The sequence below is a fragment of the Cnephaeus nilssonii genome, assembly GCF_951640355.1.
Source record: "Cnephaeus nilssonii genome assembly, chromosome: 4".
In the NCBI taxonomy this organism is placed as follows: domain Eukaryota; kingdom Metazoa; phylum Chordata; class Mammalia; order Chiroptera; family Vespertilionidae; genus Cnephaeus; species Cnephaeus nilssonii.
This window is the reverse complement of record NC_137075.1, coordinates 9,687,125-9,705,399: the sequence shown is the minus strand read 5'-3', so window position 1 is coordinate 9,705,399 and position 18,275 is coordinate 9,687,125. Positions and strand designations below refer to the sequence as shown.

General features: G+C 38.2%; 1 protein-coding gene across 1 annotated transcript in view; it reads left to right on the top strand.

The window, feature by feature from the left end:
* The window catches only part of LOC307097599 (uncharacterized protein), a gene marked incomplete at its 3' end in the record, with an annotated part of 105,300 nt that overhangs the window by 57,158 nt on the left and 29,867 nt on the right, over positions 1-18,275 (top strand). The window contains exons 6-7 of the mRNA XM_079767695.1: positions 3,621-3,704; positions 16,369-16,452. Coding sequence (XP_079623821.1) covers positions 3,621-3,704; positions 16,369-16,452 — 168 coding nt within the window. The remainder of the gene's footprint in view (positions 1-3,620; positions 3,705-16,368; positions 16,453-18,275) is intronic.

Sequence of the window (18,275 nt, the reverse complement as noted above, 5' to 3'; positions counted from 1 at the left end):
TGCCCTAAAGAAAGTTGTCATTTTTTCTTGTTGAAGGGACTGGAGTCGTGTTGATGAAAACACGTTGGTGGCTGTGGTGACTGGCAGTGGCTGAAGCAGCGGGGTGATGGGGCTGGTGACTTCCCCTGATCAGCCCGGTTGCCTCCCACAAAGGGAGGCCAGACTGCGGCTTAGGCCTGCTTCCGGTGGGGATCGGGCCTAAGCCATCAGTAGGACATCCCCTGAGGGCTCCCAGTATGTGAGAGGGTATAGGTTGGGCTGAGGGACCCCCCCACCCCCAGTGCACGAATTTTGTGCACCAGGCCCCTAGTAATCAAATAAGCAAATGAGAAGGGAAGGTAGAAAAAAAAAATGTAATCAAAGCAGCAAAATGTAAAAGTACTTAAAAATCATGAGAACAGTTTAAGGGAACTATGGGACAACATGAAATAGAACATCTGCAGCACAGGGGGGTACCAAAAAAGAAGACAGTTAAAAAGGGATAGAGAACCTGTTTGAAGAAATAATAACAGAAAACTTCCCTAAGTTGGTAAAGGAAAAGGCCACACAAGTTCAGGAAGCACAGAGGATGCCAATCAATATGAACCCAAATAGACCCATTACAAAACACATTATAATTAAAATGTCAAATGTTAAAACAAAGAGAGAATCTTAAAAGGCAGCAAGAGAGAGATAGACACAAAAACTATCTTAGGTGCACATGAGACATTCAAAAAATAGATCACATGTTAGGACACAAAATAAATCTCTACAAGTACAAGATGATTGTAATCATATCAAGCATCTTTCTTTATAACAATGGCATGAAACTAGAAATCAACTACAATAAAAAACACCCAAAAACATTCAAACACCTGGAGGCTAAATAGCATGCTATTGAACAATGCATGGTTACCAATGAAATCAGGAAGAAATAAATTTTTAAAAACTTCTTGGAAACAAAATGAAGATGAGCATAGCAACCAAAATCTACAGGACACAGCTAAAGCAGACCTGAGAGGGAACTTCATAGCATTACTGGCCTACTTCAAGAAACAAGAAAATTCTCTAATCAATTATCTAACCCTAAATCTAAAAGAATTCAAAAGAGAACAAGAAAAGCCAAGAGTAAATAGAATGAAGTAAATAGCATAGAGACTGTAAAAAAACTATACAAAAGATCAGTGAAACCAAGAGCTGGTTCTTTGAAAAGATGAACAATATTGAACCAAACTCATCAAGTAAAAGAGGACCCAAGTTAATAAAATCAGAAATGAAAGGAGACATAGAACTGGCACCACAGAAAGACAAAGAGTTGTAAGAAAATACTGCAAACAGCTAAATGCTTAAAAATTGGACAACCAGGGAGAAATGGAAAAATACGTAGAAACATACAATCTTCTAAAACTGAATCAGAAGGAATTAGAAAATTTAAAGAGACCAATCACATCTAATGAAATTGAAGCAGTAATTTAAAAAGCTTCCAGCAAACGAAAGTCCTGAGCCAAATGGCTTTACAGGGAATTATTACCAAACATTCAAAGAGGAACTAATACCTCTCCTCCTCAAACTATTCAAAAAAATTCAAGAGGAAGAAAGCTCTTTTTACAAGCTCTTTTTACAAGGCTCTTTTTTCAAGCTCTTTTTACAAGGCCAGAATTATCTTAATTAATGAACCAGATAAAGACACTACAAGAAAAAAATTACAGGCTAATATTCCTGATGAACATAGATGCTAAAATCCTCAACAAATATTAGAAATAGGATTCAGCAATACATTAAAAAGATGACACACAATGACCAAGTGGGATTTATTCCAAGGATGCAAGTCTGGAACAATATTTACAAATCAATAAATGTGATACATCACATTAACAAAATAAAAGATAACAATCACATGATCATATAAATTGATGCAGAAAAAGCATTCAACTAAGTCCAACACCCATTATTTATAAAAACTCTCAGCAAAGTGGTAATAGAGGACTCAAACCTCAAAATAATAAAGGCCATATACAACAAAACTAAAACTAACATCATACTCAATGGACAAAACTAAAAGTATTTCCCTTAAGAATAGGAACAAGACAGGGATGTCTGTTTTCATCACTCTTATTCAAAACTAGAGGCCTGATCCATGAAATTTGTGCAAGGGGCTTGGCCCTGGCAGGGCTGAGGTGACTGGGCACTGCCCTCTTGTGGCTGTGGGTACTGCCATCTTTGAGGGCATGGCAGTCAATTAGCATATTCCCTCCTTATTGGCTGTGGGCACCGCCATCTTTGCAATGGCATGAGGGTCAGTTAGCATATTCCCTCTTTATTAGATAGGATAAATTTCTCCAGCATTTCTCGCCTCAAATGCTATTCTGATTGCCTCCCATTTATCTTAGTATGTTACATGCTTGGTGTTTCTTACTTATACCTATTGGAAAAAGACCAGAACAACTAAAATATATTGACTAATGTTGCCCAATGTTGTGTTACTGTAGCACATGTATCTTTTACAGAATGTTTCTAATCAATTAATGAACCTTTGTTCTTTTCAATATGAGGCATTTTTATTTATTTTGTTAATGGAAACCCAGCTGGGATACTCTCTGTAAAGAAACTGGTATGGTACATATTGGTTGACAGAGTCATAGTGCGACCTTTTATATTTCTTCATGGGCTCAGGCATTACTTCAAAGCAATAGGTCTGCTGTGCAGTGTCAAGACCATGAGATGTTTCCAACTACACTTGCAGGGTCACTAGAACTGACTTGTTGGCCTTGAAGTCCACTCTAGCTCCTGAATCCAATTTATCCCTCCCACATGCTCATTTTTCTTTAATACCTTTCATGAATTTTTTATGTCATGGGACCAAGTTAATAGTTGTTAATTATAGCAAAAGCTTTGAATCATATGTAAACTCATGTGGCAAATGATCCAATCAGAACACTTGGTACTGCTGCAAACTTAACCATTTCTCCTTGCAAGTCACAAAGTCTCCATACCAAAGGAACCTCAGAGGACACTTTATCTGAAACCAGTCAACATCTTTTTATTCTCTGATATCTACATGGTTAACAGCTACAAAGTCTAAGGGGGAAGTAAAATTTTGGTGGGTGAATCAAAGTATTTCTAGCTCATGGTACATTCTTTGGTTTTATAATTGTCCTGTGGTTAAAATAAATAAATAAATAAATAAATAAATAAATAAATAAATAAATATAACAAACAATCAAATAGAAATATTATACTTCATCAGGTCCATCCCTATATAAAGAGTTTGCATTTAATGTAAGCACAGAATTAATTTTATTTTTATTACTTCTCTGGGATGATTTCAATTTGCAGGAGAGAATGTGTATGGAATAAGCACTGCTTAAGAAATTATGTGGCATAATTCTTAAAATCAATGGACAAGTCAATAAACATCTCTGAACATCAACATAATATGGGTTATATCCTTGCTCCATCTGTTTAATTGTAAGGTTTTGTGATTCTGCAATCCAGAGATTTAAATATAATGCTTTTCTATATAATAAAGCATGCTAGTGATACCCACCAGACACACACACTCAAAACACATGTATTCATATGTAAATAATATCTATGTAAATCATCATATGATGTTTTTTCATATCGGTTTATTTCTCTAGGCAGTAATGAGGAACGCTCAACATATGCAATTGTACCTGACATAACAAAGGGACAATTCAAGACACGGGCAATGGATTTCCCTGGTAAGAACAATATTTTTAAAATATAATATTTTAGGTTTATTTATCCTCTTTAGTGTTGGATTAAGTGTTGAACTTAAAGAACAAAAGTACCTCTAGGTTACTATTACATGCAGAAAAGATTTCATGAACACCCTCATTTAATTAGTTAACTTCTTTTGTGAAGTACAGGCAAACTTTGAAGATATTTTGGGTTTGTTTCTAAAACATAGCAATAGAGTGACTATCACAAAAAACAAATTACATGAAATTTATACTATACAGTAGTCAACTCTGTGTACAATAGCATTTTATCCACAAAAAAATACACATCTTTAATTAAAAATACTTTATGACTACAAGCTGCAAATAATCATCTGAGCCTTCAGTGAGTTATAATTACTACTAGAGGCCCAGTGCATGATTGAATCATGCATGTGTAGGGTCCCCTACACGCTTTCGCTTTCGATCACGGGGGAGCTGGGTGCCTGTCCACTGGTGCACCAGGCTTTTCAGAAGCCTCCAGCGTGGCGGAGGCTTCTGAAAGGCCTGGTGCGTGAGTGGACAGGCACCCAGCTCCCCTGCTTTTGATGGTCCGCGGTGGGACATGAGCTCGCTGCCCCAGAGGCCCCTTCTGTGCTGCAGCACAGCCATGGCGCAGACGCTGAGCTCGAGCCACCGCTGGCGATGCGAGCTCAGCGTCCCTCTGGCCCAATCAGCTACCCCGGCCACCCCGAGTCCCGCCCCCTGCGCCTCCTGGACAATTGCAGGCATAGCGAAGGTACGGTCAATTTGCATATTTGTCTGTTATTAGGTAGGATGCTGATGGAGGGTTTACCCCAATTTTGATGGCTGCTGAAGGATCAGAGTGGTAGTTGCTGAAGGTTGGGTTAGCTGTAGCAACTTCTTAAAATAAGACTAAAATGAACAGAGCTGATGTGGCTCAGGGGTTGAGTGTCGACCTATAAACCAGGAGATCATGGTTTGATTCCTAATCATGCTCGGGTTGCAGGCTCCATCCCCAGTAGAGGTCACACAGGAGTTAGCCAATCAATGGTTCTCTCTCATCATTGATGTTTCTCTCTCTCTCTCTCTCCCTCTGACATTAATAAAAATATTTTTGAAAAAAATAGAACAATGAGTTTTCCACATCCACTAACTCTTTCTCTCATGGATGAGATCTCTGTAGCATGCAATGCTTTTTTTATAGCATTATACCCATAGTAGAACTTATTTTAAAATTGAAGTAATACTCTCAAAACCTACCACTTCTTTTTCAGCTAAGTATAGGTAATGTTCTAAATCCTTTGTTGTCAATCCAACAATCTTCCCAGCATCTTTTCTAAGAGTAGATGCCATCTCAAGAAACCACTTTCTTTGATCAGCCAGAAGAAAATGCTCCTCATCCAATAAATTTTATCATGAGATCACAGCAGAAATCCAGGCTGCAGTTCTTCAGGCTCCACTTATTATTCTAGGTCTCTTGCTATTTCTACCACCTCAACAGTTATTTCCTTGATGGAAAACTTGAACTTTTAAAAGTCACTAAGGAGGGTCAAAATCAACGTCCTTCAAACTCTTCTTACTATTGATATTTTGACCTCTCCCATTAATCACAGGTCTTGTTAATGGCATATATCATAAGTTTATTTCCTACAGATTTACTACTCACTTTTCCCAGATCCATTGGAGCAATTACTATGTATGGTAGCTATGGCATTTTGAAATGCACTTCTCATATAATAAGACTTAAAATTACTCAAAATTACTTCTCTTTACCTATGTGCTTCAGAAGAGACATAGTGTTGGCTGGTGTGAAACACCATTAATCTCATTGCCTGTCCCCTCTGATCACTTGAGTGACCAGGTGCTTTGTCAATTTGCAGTAATATTTTTAAAATATTTTTTTTTTCTGCCGAAACCGGTTTGGCTCAGTGGATAGAGCGTTGGCCTGCGGACTCAAGGGTCCTAGGTTCGATTCTGGTCAAGGGCATATAACTTGGTTGCGGGCACATCCCCAGTAGGGGGTGTCCAAGAGGCAGCTGATCGATGTTTCTAACTCTCTATCCCTCTCTCTTCCTCTCTGTAAAAAATCAATAAAATATATTTTAAAAAATAAATAAATAAATAAATAAAATAAAATATTCTTTTTTTCTGAATAGTAGGTTTCAATAATTGGGCAAAATAGTCAGAAAACGGTGTTGTAAGCAGATGTGCTGTCATCTGGACATTGTTATTCTCATTATAGAGCAGAGGCAGAGGAGATTGAATATATATCTGAAAAGTCCTAGGATTTTTAGAATGACAAATGAGCATCGGCTTCAAAATAAACTCATCTGATGCATTAAATCCTAACGATGTAATCAGCCTGTTGTTTGAGACTCTGGAGGCAGTTACTGACTTTTCCTGTCTAGCTATGCAGTTCTTATTGCTGCCTTCTTCAAATATAAGGCTACTGTGTCACCAGTGAAAACCTGTTGCGTGGTGTGGCCACCTTCACCAACTGTCTTAACTAGAGTTTCTGGACACTTTGATGTAGCTTCTTTGTGAGAACTTGCTGTTTCCCTTGGCACTTTTATGTATATGGAGTTGGCTTTTTTTCTTAAACCTCTTGAAATAATTTCTGGGAGCTTCATGCTTTTATCTTTCACTTTCATAGTATTAAACAGTTAGGTCTTGCTCTGGATTAGGCTTAAGCTTAAGGGAATGTTGTGGCTGTCTTTATCTTGTATGCAAATCACTAAAATTTTCTCCATGCCAACAATAAAGCTGTTTTTCCCATCTTATTATTCTTGGGATCCCTGGGGTAGCATTTTTATTTCCCTTCAAGAGGTTTTCCTCTGTATACATGACATGGCTTAATGGCACAAGAGGCCTAGCTTTTGTCATGCCTTCCTTAATTTTATCTAGCTTTTGATTTAAGGGAGAGGTGTGAGACTCTTCCTTTCCCTTGAACACTTAGAAGCCAATGTGGAATTATAATAGGCCTAATGTCAATATTGTTGTGTCTCAGGGACTAGGAAACCAAGAGACAGAAATGATCAGTGAGTGGAGCAGTCAGATAATGCACATTTCTCAGTTAAGTTTGTCATCTTATATTGGTATGGTATGAGGCATTCCTAAAAAATTACAAAAGTAAAATAAAATATCCCTCAACAAACTAGTTTACCTGTCTTTATTATGTGAACACCTTTGTGCAATTTAAATTAAGTATGTATCATATGTTTAATTTCACAATAAACAAATATACATGGCTGGGGTGTGGATTAGCACAGGTTGAACATTGGCTATAACGTTTTAAAACTACTACAGAAAGTTATGCCACCCAATGACAGGACCAATTACTATGTGCCATGTGATAATGTGATAATCATTTCCTGAACATTGTTTATGAGGGATCACTCTTGGATTTAAATATATAGACCACAGTTGTAGATATATAACGTGTGTGTGTGTGTGTGTGTGTGTGTGTGTGTGTGTGTGTGTGTTTTGATGAAATTACTACATTGTTTTTTCCAACATCTGCCCCATTCACTAAAATTTCTTTAAAATAGCCAATAGGGAAGAGAAGATGGCTGCCGACAGGAAGGCAGACTGCAAGATAGTGTGTGAGTAAGAAAATAATGGGAGAGTGTGTGGTAGCACGGGGAGTGTTTGTTCGTGAGTTGAGGGACAGCTATACTCCAGGAGACTCTGGGAGACTGCTGGATGGGGCTCCACTGACCAGGCAGCCCCCACTGCTACTGGGTTCCCTCCCAGAGGGCTGGGCTCAGATGCAGAGACCACACCATCTTGAAGGGGAAAGTGGATGTTACTGGAAACCTGAAAAGCCCGGGGAATTGACAACAAGAGCATCCACCAAACAGTTGTGAACTCAAGAACACCAGTCCCCAATTGGTGCAAGCACGAGGATTCAGAGGAGCTCTACACTCCCTCACAGAAAGGAGAGAGAGAACTACATAACCAGACACCCAGAGAAGAGAGATCATGGGGAGACAAAGAAAGAGCCCACATATGAAAGAAAAGCAGGCACCACCAGAAAAGAAAGTAAATGAAATGGAGGCAAGCAACCTGTCAGAGAAAGAATTCAGAGAAATGGTCATAAGGTGGATGAAAAGAATGGAAGACAAATTTGACAATATGTGTAGGAACCAAGAGGAAATGAAGAAGAATCAAATACAAATGAAAAATGACATCGCTGCTGTAAAGAACTCAATAGAAACCAAAAAGAGTAGACTAGAAGAAGCAGAGGACCGCATCAGTGAGCTAAAAGACAAGGTATGAAAAAATACCCAAGTAGAGCAGCTTCTAGAAAAAAAAAAAATTAAAAAGCATGAGAAGAGCATAAGGGAACTTTGGGACAACACGAAACAAAAAAAAAACACACATCTGCATAATAAGGGTTCCAGAAGGAGAGGAAACTGAGCAAGGAATAGAAAATCTGTTTAAAGAAATAATGACAAAAACTTCCCTGATATAGGAAAGAAAAAACCCACACAAATCCAAGAAGCTCACAGAGTCCCAAACAAAATGAACCCCAAAAGACCAACACCAAGGCACATTATAATTAAATTGGCAAACACCAACGACAAAGTAAGAATCTTAAAACTGGCCAGATAGAGACAGAAAGTTACCTACAAATGATCCCCCATCAGACTAGCGACTGATTTCTCAACAGAAACATATCAGGCCAGAAGGGAATGGAATGAAATATGCAAAAGAAGGTTCTGAATCCAAGAATACTGTACCCAGCAAGACTATCAATCAAAATTAATGGTGAAATCAGGAGCTTCACAGACAAAAAAGGACTAAGTGAGTTTATTACCAGCAAACCAGCAATGCAAGAAAGGGTAAAGGGTCTGCTGTAAAAAAAAAAAAGAAAGAAAAGAAAAGAAAAGAAATAGGAAGGGAAGAAGGAATACAGGGGTAAAGAATAAAAATGGCGACAAATAAGTACCTATCAATAATAACTTTAAATGTAAATAGATTAAATGCCCCAATCAAAAGACATAGGGTAACCCATTTATCTGCTGTCTACAAGAAACCCACCTCAGAAAAAAAGACACACAAAGACTGAGGGTGAAAAGGGTTTTTCAGGCAAATGAAAATGAAAAAAAAAAACTTGAGTAGCAATAATTATATCTGACAAATTATATCTCAAAGTGAAGGACATAAAAAGAGATAAGGAAGGCCACTTCATAATACTAAAGGGAGCAGTCCAACAAGAAGAAACAACTCTGCTAAACATTTACGCACCCAATATAGGAGCACCCAAATACATTTAAAAAAAAAACCTCCTGGAGGATATCAAGGGAGAGATTGATAGCAATACAATCATAGTAGGGGACTTTAATACCCCACTATCACCATTGGACAAATCCTCTAATCAAAATATCAGCAAAGAAACATTAATCCTAAATGACTAACTAGACCAGATGGAATTAATTGATATCTTCAGAATATTTCACCCAAAAGCCACAGAATATCCATTCTTCTCAAGTGCACATGGGTCATTTTCAAAGATAGATCATATATTGGGTCACAGGCAAAATCTCTTCAAATTCAAGAAGATAAAAATCATATCAAGCATCTTCTCAGATCACAGTGGCATAAAACTGGAAACCAACTACAACAAAAACAATCCAAAAAATCAAACACATGGAGACTAAACAGCATGCTATTAAACAATGGCTGGGTTACCAAAGAGATCAAAAAAGAAATTTAAAAAAACATCATGACAACAAATGACAATGAAAACACAGCAACCCAAAATCTATGGGACACAGCTAAAGCAGTCTTGAGAGGAAAGTTCATAGCTCCACAAGCCTACTGCAAAAAACAAGAAACAATGGTAATAAATAATTACCTAACCCTACAACTCAGAGAGTTAGAAAGAGAGAAACAAGAAAAGCCCACTGTAAGCAGAAGGAAGGAAATAATAAAGATCAGAGCAGAGATAAACAACATAGAGACCAAAAAAAAAAAAAAACAACAATATAAAAGATCAACAAAACCAAGAGCTGGTTCTTTGAAAGGATAAACAAGATTGATGAACCTCTAGCCAGGCTCACCAAGAAGCAAAGAGATAGGACCCAAATAAAGAAAATCAGAAATGAAAGAGGAAATAACAACAGACCCCACTGAAATACAAAGGATTGTTAAAAAATACTATGAACAACTATATTACAACAAACTGGAAAATCTTGAGGAAATGAACATATTTCTAGAAAAATACAACCTTCCAAAACTCAATCAGGAAGAATCTAAACATCTCAATAGGGCAACAACTATGGAAGAAATTGAAGCAGTCATCAAAAAGCTTCTAGCATCCTAAGAAACTGGGAACACCAATAAGAAAGGATATATGCACCCCTATGTTCATAGCAGCACAATTTACAATAGCTAAGATCTGGAAACAGCCTAGGTGCCCATCAGCTGATGACTGGATCAGAAAACTATGTTACATCTACACAATGGAATACTATGCTGCCATAAAAAAGAAGGAATTCTTACCATTGGCAGCAACCTGGATGGAATTGGAGAACATTATGCTGAGTGAAATAAGCCAGTCAATGAAAGAAAAATACCACATGATCTCACTCATTTATGAATAAAAAAGAACATTATAAACTGTTGAACAAAAAGATACAGAGTCAGTAAAGCATCAAACAGTCTGTCAAATTACAGCAGGAAGGTTAAGGAGAGGTGGGGAGATAAGAGATCAACCGAAGGACTTGTATGCATATAAGCATAACCAATGGATGCAAAACTCTGGGGGGTGAGGGCATATATGGGAGTGGGGTTGGTGGGGACAATGGTAAGATATGTACACATATAATACCTTAAAAAAAAGCTTCCAGCAAACAAAAGCTCGAGGCCAGACGGCTTCACAGGGGAGTTTTACCAAACATTCAAGGAAGAACTAAAACCTATCCTCCTAGACTATTCCAAAAAATTCAAGAGGAAAGAACACTTCCAAGCTCCTTCTATGAAGCCAGAATCACCCTAATACCAAAACAAGATAAAGACAACACAATGAAAGAGAATTACAGGCCAATATCCCCCATGAACATAGATGCCAAAATCCTCCACAAAATTCTAGGAAATCAGATCTAGCAGTACATCAGAAAGATCATACACCATGACCAAGCAGGATTTATCCCAGGAATACAAGGATGGTATAATATCTGCAAATCAATAAACATGATGCATCACATAAAAAATTGAGAGATAAAAACCACATAGTCACATCAATTGATGCAGAAAAATCATTTGACAAAATACAACACCGATTTTTGATTAAAAACTCTCAGCAAGGTGGGAATAGAAGGATCATACCACAACATAATAAAGGCCATATATGACAAACCCACAGCCAACATCATACTCAATGGACAAAAACTAAAACCATTTCCCCTGAGAACAGGAATAAACCACTCCTGTTTGACATAGTACTGGAAGTATTAACCATTGCAATTAGACAGGAAGAAGAAATAAAAGGCATCCAAATTGGAAAAGTAGAAGTAAAACTGTCCCTATTCGCAGATGACATGATATTGTACATAAAAAACCTGAAAGACTCCATCAAAAAACTATTAGACTTAATAAATGAATTAAGCATGTAGCAGGATACAAAATTAATGCCAGGAAATCTATGGTATTTCTATACACCAATAGTGAACTTACAGAAAGAGAGACTAAAAAAGCAATCCCATTTACCATCGCACCAAAAAAATTAAGATACCTAGGAATAAACTTAACTAAGGAAGTAAAAGACCTATATGCAGAAAACTATAGGACACTGAAAAAAGAGATCGAGGAAGACATGAACAAATGGAAGAACATATCGTGTTCATGGATTGGTAGAATCAACATCATCAAAATGTCCATACTACCTGAAGCAATCTATAGTTTCAATGCACTCCCCATTAAAATACCAATGGCATATTTCACAGACCTAGAAAGAACTCTCCAAAAATTCATCTGGAATTAAAAAAAGACCCCGAATAGCTGCAGCAATCCTGAGAAAGAAGAACAAAGTATGCGGGATCTCAATACCAGATTTCAAGCTGTATTACAAAGCCACTATTCTCAAAACAGCCTGGTACTGGCACAAGAATAGACATATAGATCAATGGAATAAAATAGAGAATCAGAAATCGACCCAAACCACTATGCTCAATTAATATTTGACAAAGGAGGCAAGAACATACAATGGAGTCAAGACACTCTCTTCAATAAATGGTGTTGGGAAAATTGGACAGATACATGCAAAAAAAATGAAACTAGATCAACAACTTACACCATACACAAAAATAAACTCAAAATGGATAAAGGACTTAAACATAAGATGGGATACCATAAAAATAGTAGAGGAATCCACAAGCAGAAAAATCTCAGACATATGCTGAAAAAATTTCTTCATCAATACTGCTCCTAGGGCAATGGAAACTAAAGAGAAAATAAACAAATGGGACTACATCAAAATAAAAAGCTTTAGTACAGCAAAAGAAACCATCAACAAAACAAAAAGCCCACTGTATGGGAGATAACATATTTGCAAATGTTATCACTGATAAAGTTTTAATCTCCAACATCTACAGGGAATGTATACAACTTAATAAACGGAAGATAAATGATCCAATAAATAAAATAGGCAACAGACCTAAATAGAATCTTTTCAAACGAAGATTGAAGGAAGGCCAGGAGACATATGAAAACATGCTTAAAGTCACTAATTATTTGAGAGTTGCAAATCAAAATGACAATGCAGTACCATCTCACACCTGTCAGAATGGCAATCATCAACAAATCAACAAAGGACAAGTGCTGGCGAGGATGCAGAGAAAAAGAAACCCTCATTCACTGCTGGTGGGAATGCAGACTGGTGCAGCCACTGTGGAGAACAATATGGAGTTTCCTTAAAAAACTAAAAATGGAACTCCCATTTGATCCAGTGATCCCTCTTCTAGGAATACTAGAGGCCCAGTGCACGAAATTTGTGCACGGGGGAGGGAGGTTGTCCCTCAGCCCACCCTGCACCCTCTCCAACCTGTGACCCCTCGAGGGATGTCTGACTGACCGTTTTTTGCATGTATCTGGAATCGGGCCTAAATGGGCAGTCGGACATCCCTCTCATCATCCAGGACTGCTGGCTCCCAACTGCTCGCGTGCCTGCCTTCCTGATTGCTCCTAACCGCTTCTGCCTGCCAGCCTGATCACCCCCTAACCACTCCCCTGCCAGCCTGATTACCCCTAACTGCCATCCCCTGCAGGCCTGGTCACGCCCAACTACTCTCCACTGCAGGCCTGGGTCCCCCCAATATGCCCTTCCCTGCATGCCCGGTCACCCCCAACTTCCCTCCTGTGCCGGCCTGGTCCCTCCCAACTGCCCTCCCCTGCTGGCCATCTTGTGTCCACATGGGGGCAGGATCTTTGACCACATGGGGGCAGCCATCTTGTGTGTTGGAGTGATGGTCAATCTGCATATTACTCTTTTATTAGATAGGATAGAGGCCTGGTGCACGGGTGGGGGCCGGCTGGTTTGCCCTGAAGGGTGTCCCGGATCAGGGTGAGGGTTCCCTTGGAGCGTGGGGTGGCCTAAGCTAGGGGCCTGTGGTGGTTTGCAGGCTGGCCACGCCCCCTGGTGATCCAAGCAGAGGCCCTGGTATCTGGGGTTTGTTTATCTTCTACAATTGAAACTTTGTAGCCTGGAGCGGAGCCAAGCCTTCTGCTTGCTCTGTGGCAGCAGCCATTTCTCTTGGGACTTATGTATCTTCTATAATTGAAACTTTGTAGCCTTAAGCGGAGGCCTGGGCCAGCCAGGGTGTGTGGAAAGCTTGGCTTCCTCCATTGCCGGGGGCAACCCTAGCCTCCCGCTCTTTCCAGCTCCATGGCTGCCACCATTTCTGTTTGGATTTACCGTCTATAATTGAAACTTTGTAGCCTTGAATGGAGGCCTAGGCCAGCAAGGGCAGGCAGGAAGCTTGGCTTCCTCTATTGCCTGGGAAACCCAAGCCTCCCTTCTGCTCTCTGTGGCTGTAGCCATCTTGGTTGGGTTTATTTGCATATTTGCTCCTAATTGGCTGGTGGGCGTGGCTTGTGGGCATGGCTTATGGGTGTAGCGGAGTGATGGTTAATTTGCATATTACTCTTTTATTAGGTAGGATATCCCAAGAAACTAGAAACATCAATTAGTAAGGATATATGCACCCCTATCTTCATAGCTGCACAATTCACCATAGCTAAGATTTGGGTACAGCCCAATGCCCATCAGCAGATGACTGGATTAGAAAACTATGGTACATCTACACAATGGAATACTACACTGCTATAAAAAAGAAGGAATTCTTGCCATTTGCAGCAGCATGGATGGACCTGAGAACATTATGTTAAGTGAAATAAGCCAGGCAATGAAAGAAAAATACCACATGATTTCACTCATTTATGGAAAATAAAGAACATTATAACCTGATGAACCAAAAGATAGATACAGAGGCAGTAAAGCACTGAATACACTCAAATTACAGCGGGAAGGCAGGGGAGTGTTGGGGAGGGGGGGAAAGAGATCAACCAAAGGACTTGTATGCATGCATATAGGCACAACAAATGGGCACAAGACACTGGGGGGTTGGGATGAGGGCATGCGACAGGAGGTAGGGGAGCCTTGGGGAAGGTCAATGGGGGAAAAAAGGAGATATATGTACTACTACATGTAATACTTTAAACAATAAAAAAATTAAAATAGCCAATAAATACTAACAAAAATAACCTGATTAATTATAAAAAAATTTTGTTAAAAACATTTTAAAATTACCAAGGTGTTAATTTTCAGAAATTTTATACTTTAAATCTGAAGTCCATTCAATCAAGGTCCACAAAATTGAGGGTTTTCTACAGTTTCCATATCCAGCAAAAAGTGAAAGTCACCTAAGGACTGAAATGGAAATGAACACAACACCAATGCTCACATTATTGCAAATTACCCATTTTCCTTACCCAGCTGGGTAATCATGTTTATAACACTTTAGAGGGCATAAGTTTTACCTCTGACCAAAATTACCTGTTATTCTTTTCCAATGCTAGCTAATGCCTAACTGCATTACACTTACATAACAAAAAGAGGATGAGGACATGGATATATTCATGGACAAGTCTGAGAATTTCTGCCTCACAGTTCGGTTCTGTAACTACGAAGACCATTGTTTGCAACCTGACCTGGGAAAAACTGTTTGAACCTGCCCAACTATGTTTAGTCTTGAAATATAAATGTAGATTTTTTTACACATGAAACTTATGTTATTAAGATCAGCTCTCTAGGATGATTTCAGTTGAAAAAGCATTTGTATGTTATGAGAAAAGACCCAGTTAAAACATTATGAGACATTGGTTTGTGATTTAATTTTGTCATTAGCTGGATATGTCACCTTGTTCAAATCACTGAACTTGTATAAGCCTCAGTATAATGGCTCTATACAATCATTAGGCTAGTGGCTCTAATGATTCTAAGGTGTTTACTTCAGAATACAGATATTTCAGTATAATCCTTTTCCTGTGAAAAATATGCTAGTTAAAGGAGTACTAGTCACAAACACGCTTACACATGCAAACCAACACAGACACATATATATACATCAACATACATATGCTAATATTTACCCTACAAAACTGATTTGAAACTGCCTATTTCTAGAGACTGGCTCAGACTTCTTACTGGGTGCTTTCAGAAGTGGTATGCTTAAAGGGGAAGCCAAGACACCATCAACGCATTTTACTGGTAAGAACAAAAACATTTCAAGTTTATTTATGCCTTATTTATCTTCTCAGATGTTTATTTACTTTAGACCATCAATGACCACAGTTTCTATAAGCTCTTATGACATGATAAAACATCTTCATAATTTCTTCCTATAACTAGTAGAACTCTAGCAGTTATCATCAATGGAAAATTAACTACATAACATATGTTTTAGAACTTATCTTTTAAAAGTGATCCACAAAAACCCAATGCTATTCTGAGCTTGGAATATGCTTGTAGGAAGTTTTTAAAATGCTGTTCTGTTTACGTTCTTTTTCAGACACAATTGGGTAGCTGCTTTGCATTTGCAAAAGCAGAAAGCTACCTTACACATGGGATTAGAGAAGGAATTTAGAAAATAGATATTACATTGGTTAATTCCCTCTAGGTAATTAATCTATCAGGAAAAATAAATAAATAAATAAACAAATAAACAAACAGTGAAGTTCAATTTCACAAGGTCTATCCCTTAAAAAAAGAGAGTGCATTTAATGTAAGCCTGGAAATAATTTTATTATCATAATTTCTCTGGTATGATTTTGATTTTCATAAGAGAAAATTTGTGTGGAATAAACACTGCTTAAGGAATTATGTGGCATAGCTCCTAAAGTGTGTATAAATGTTGTTATTTCCTGGATATTTGGTTTTGGAAAAGTCACTATTCATATCTGAACATCAACATAATATGGCTTATATCCTTGCTCCATCTGTTCCAATTTAAGCTTTTGTGAATCTGTAATCCAGATATTTCAATGTAATGCTGTTCTGTGTAATACAACATGCTAGTTGCACCCAACATACACAAATCCTCATGGAAACATATATTCCTATGTAAATGACTTGTATGTAAATTATAATATGATGTGTTTTAAAGTATGTTTATTTCTGTAGGGACTAATGCAGTACGTTCAACAGATGCATTTGCACATGGTATAATAAAGGAAAAACTCAAGGCACACTCAATAGAACTCACTGGTAAGAAGAAGGATTTAAAAAATAAAATATTACGGGTTTATTTATATTTTTTGAAGTTGAATTAATTGTCATCTGAGCCTTCAGTTAGTTGTAATCTCTTTGCTAATGGAGGGTCTTACCCCAATGTTGATGGCTGCTGATATCAGACTGGTGGTTGTTGAAGGTTGAGATAGCTATGGCAATTTCTTAAAATCAGACAACAATAGAGTTTGCCACATCAACTGACTCTTCTGCTCATGGATGAGTTCTCTGTAGCATTCAAGGTTTTGATAGCATTATTACCACAGTAGAACTTCTTTTAAAATTTGAGTAGTACTCTCAAAACCTGCCACCTTTCTTTCAGCTAAGTTTAGGTAATGTTCTAAATCCTTTGTTGTTAATCCAACAATCTTCCCAGCATCATTTCTAAGAGTAGATGCCATCTCAAGAAACCACTTTCTTTGATCAGCCAAAAGAAAATGTTCAAAGGAATATTTGATTGGACTGAAGAAAGAAAGAACCAGCACAATTAAGGTAATGGGAATACCAGGAGGAGAGTAGAGAAAGAAATGAACAGTAAAAATATTTGAAGAAAGAAAGCTGAAAATTTTTAACAGTATTCAATGAAAGTTGTTAATTTACAAACACATCTAAGCAGAATGAAACCTAAGTAGAATGAGCACCAAAAATCTACAACCAGACCCAGTATAGTAAGAATATTGAAAGATGAAGAGAAAACAACTGATTATGAAAAAAAGAACCCAAGTCAGGTGAGCTGGTAACAAGTGAGCATCAGAGACTATGGAGGCCATAAGGCATGGAGTGGAATAGTTCAAGTGTGTCTATGAGGAAGCTTGTATCAAGCAAACTATCTTCCAAAAATGAAGCTTTGGAGATTCAAGATGGATATAGTGTAAGCAGAAGCAACACATACCTGGCGATAAACCTGATTTACAGCTAAAATTTAGAGCAATCTACCTGACAGCAAAACACAAAGAAACACTGAAGGACACCGTAACTGGAGTATTATATCCAAGGATCAAAAATAAAGAAACTACACAGAAACTGGTAAGAAGAGCGTAGACCCAGAGCAGGTTGGTCCCTACACTCAGGTGCATTGGTTAAGAAGCTTGAGGGATATTGTGGCTGAAAAAGTCCACCCTGAGGAAGGTGGTTTCTCAACCCCACCCTGGAGTCCATAAACTAGTGCCATAGGGCCAGGAAGAAGACCCTGCATAGTATTTGGGAGAAAAAATAAGTGGGGATTTTGTCCACTGGAAAGAAAAGGAAGTCTCCTAGAATCCCCGGGTTTTCTCTTTAAGGGCCAGTGCACAGGGGATTGCTATTGGGCACTCATCTGGGGCTTTGGTAGAGGGAAGGAGACTCAGACCATACAGAATCCATAAAGAGAAAATCTTTGTAGCATAGCTGCAGAGATCTGGAAGGTGGTTACTGAGGTCACTGTCCTGCGTCATCATCCCACACCATCCTTAGGCACCATATCCTGGGTTCAAGTACCAATACACATCATAATTAAAATGGCCAAGTTTAAATACAAAGAAATAATGAATCTTAAAGGCAGCAAGAGAGAAATAGTTAGTTACCTACAAAGGTCTTCCCATAAGGCTATCAGCTGATTTCTCAATAGAACCACTTCAGACCAGAAGATACTGGGATGAATTATTCAAAGTAATGAAAAGCAGGTACCTCCAACAAAGACTGCTCTATCTAGCAAGGCTATAATTTAAAACTAAAAATGGAACTCCCATTTGACTCAGTGATCCCACTTCTAGGAATATATCCCAAGAAAGTAGAAACACCAATCAGAAAGGATATATGCACCC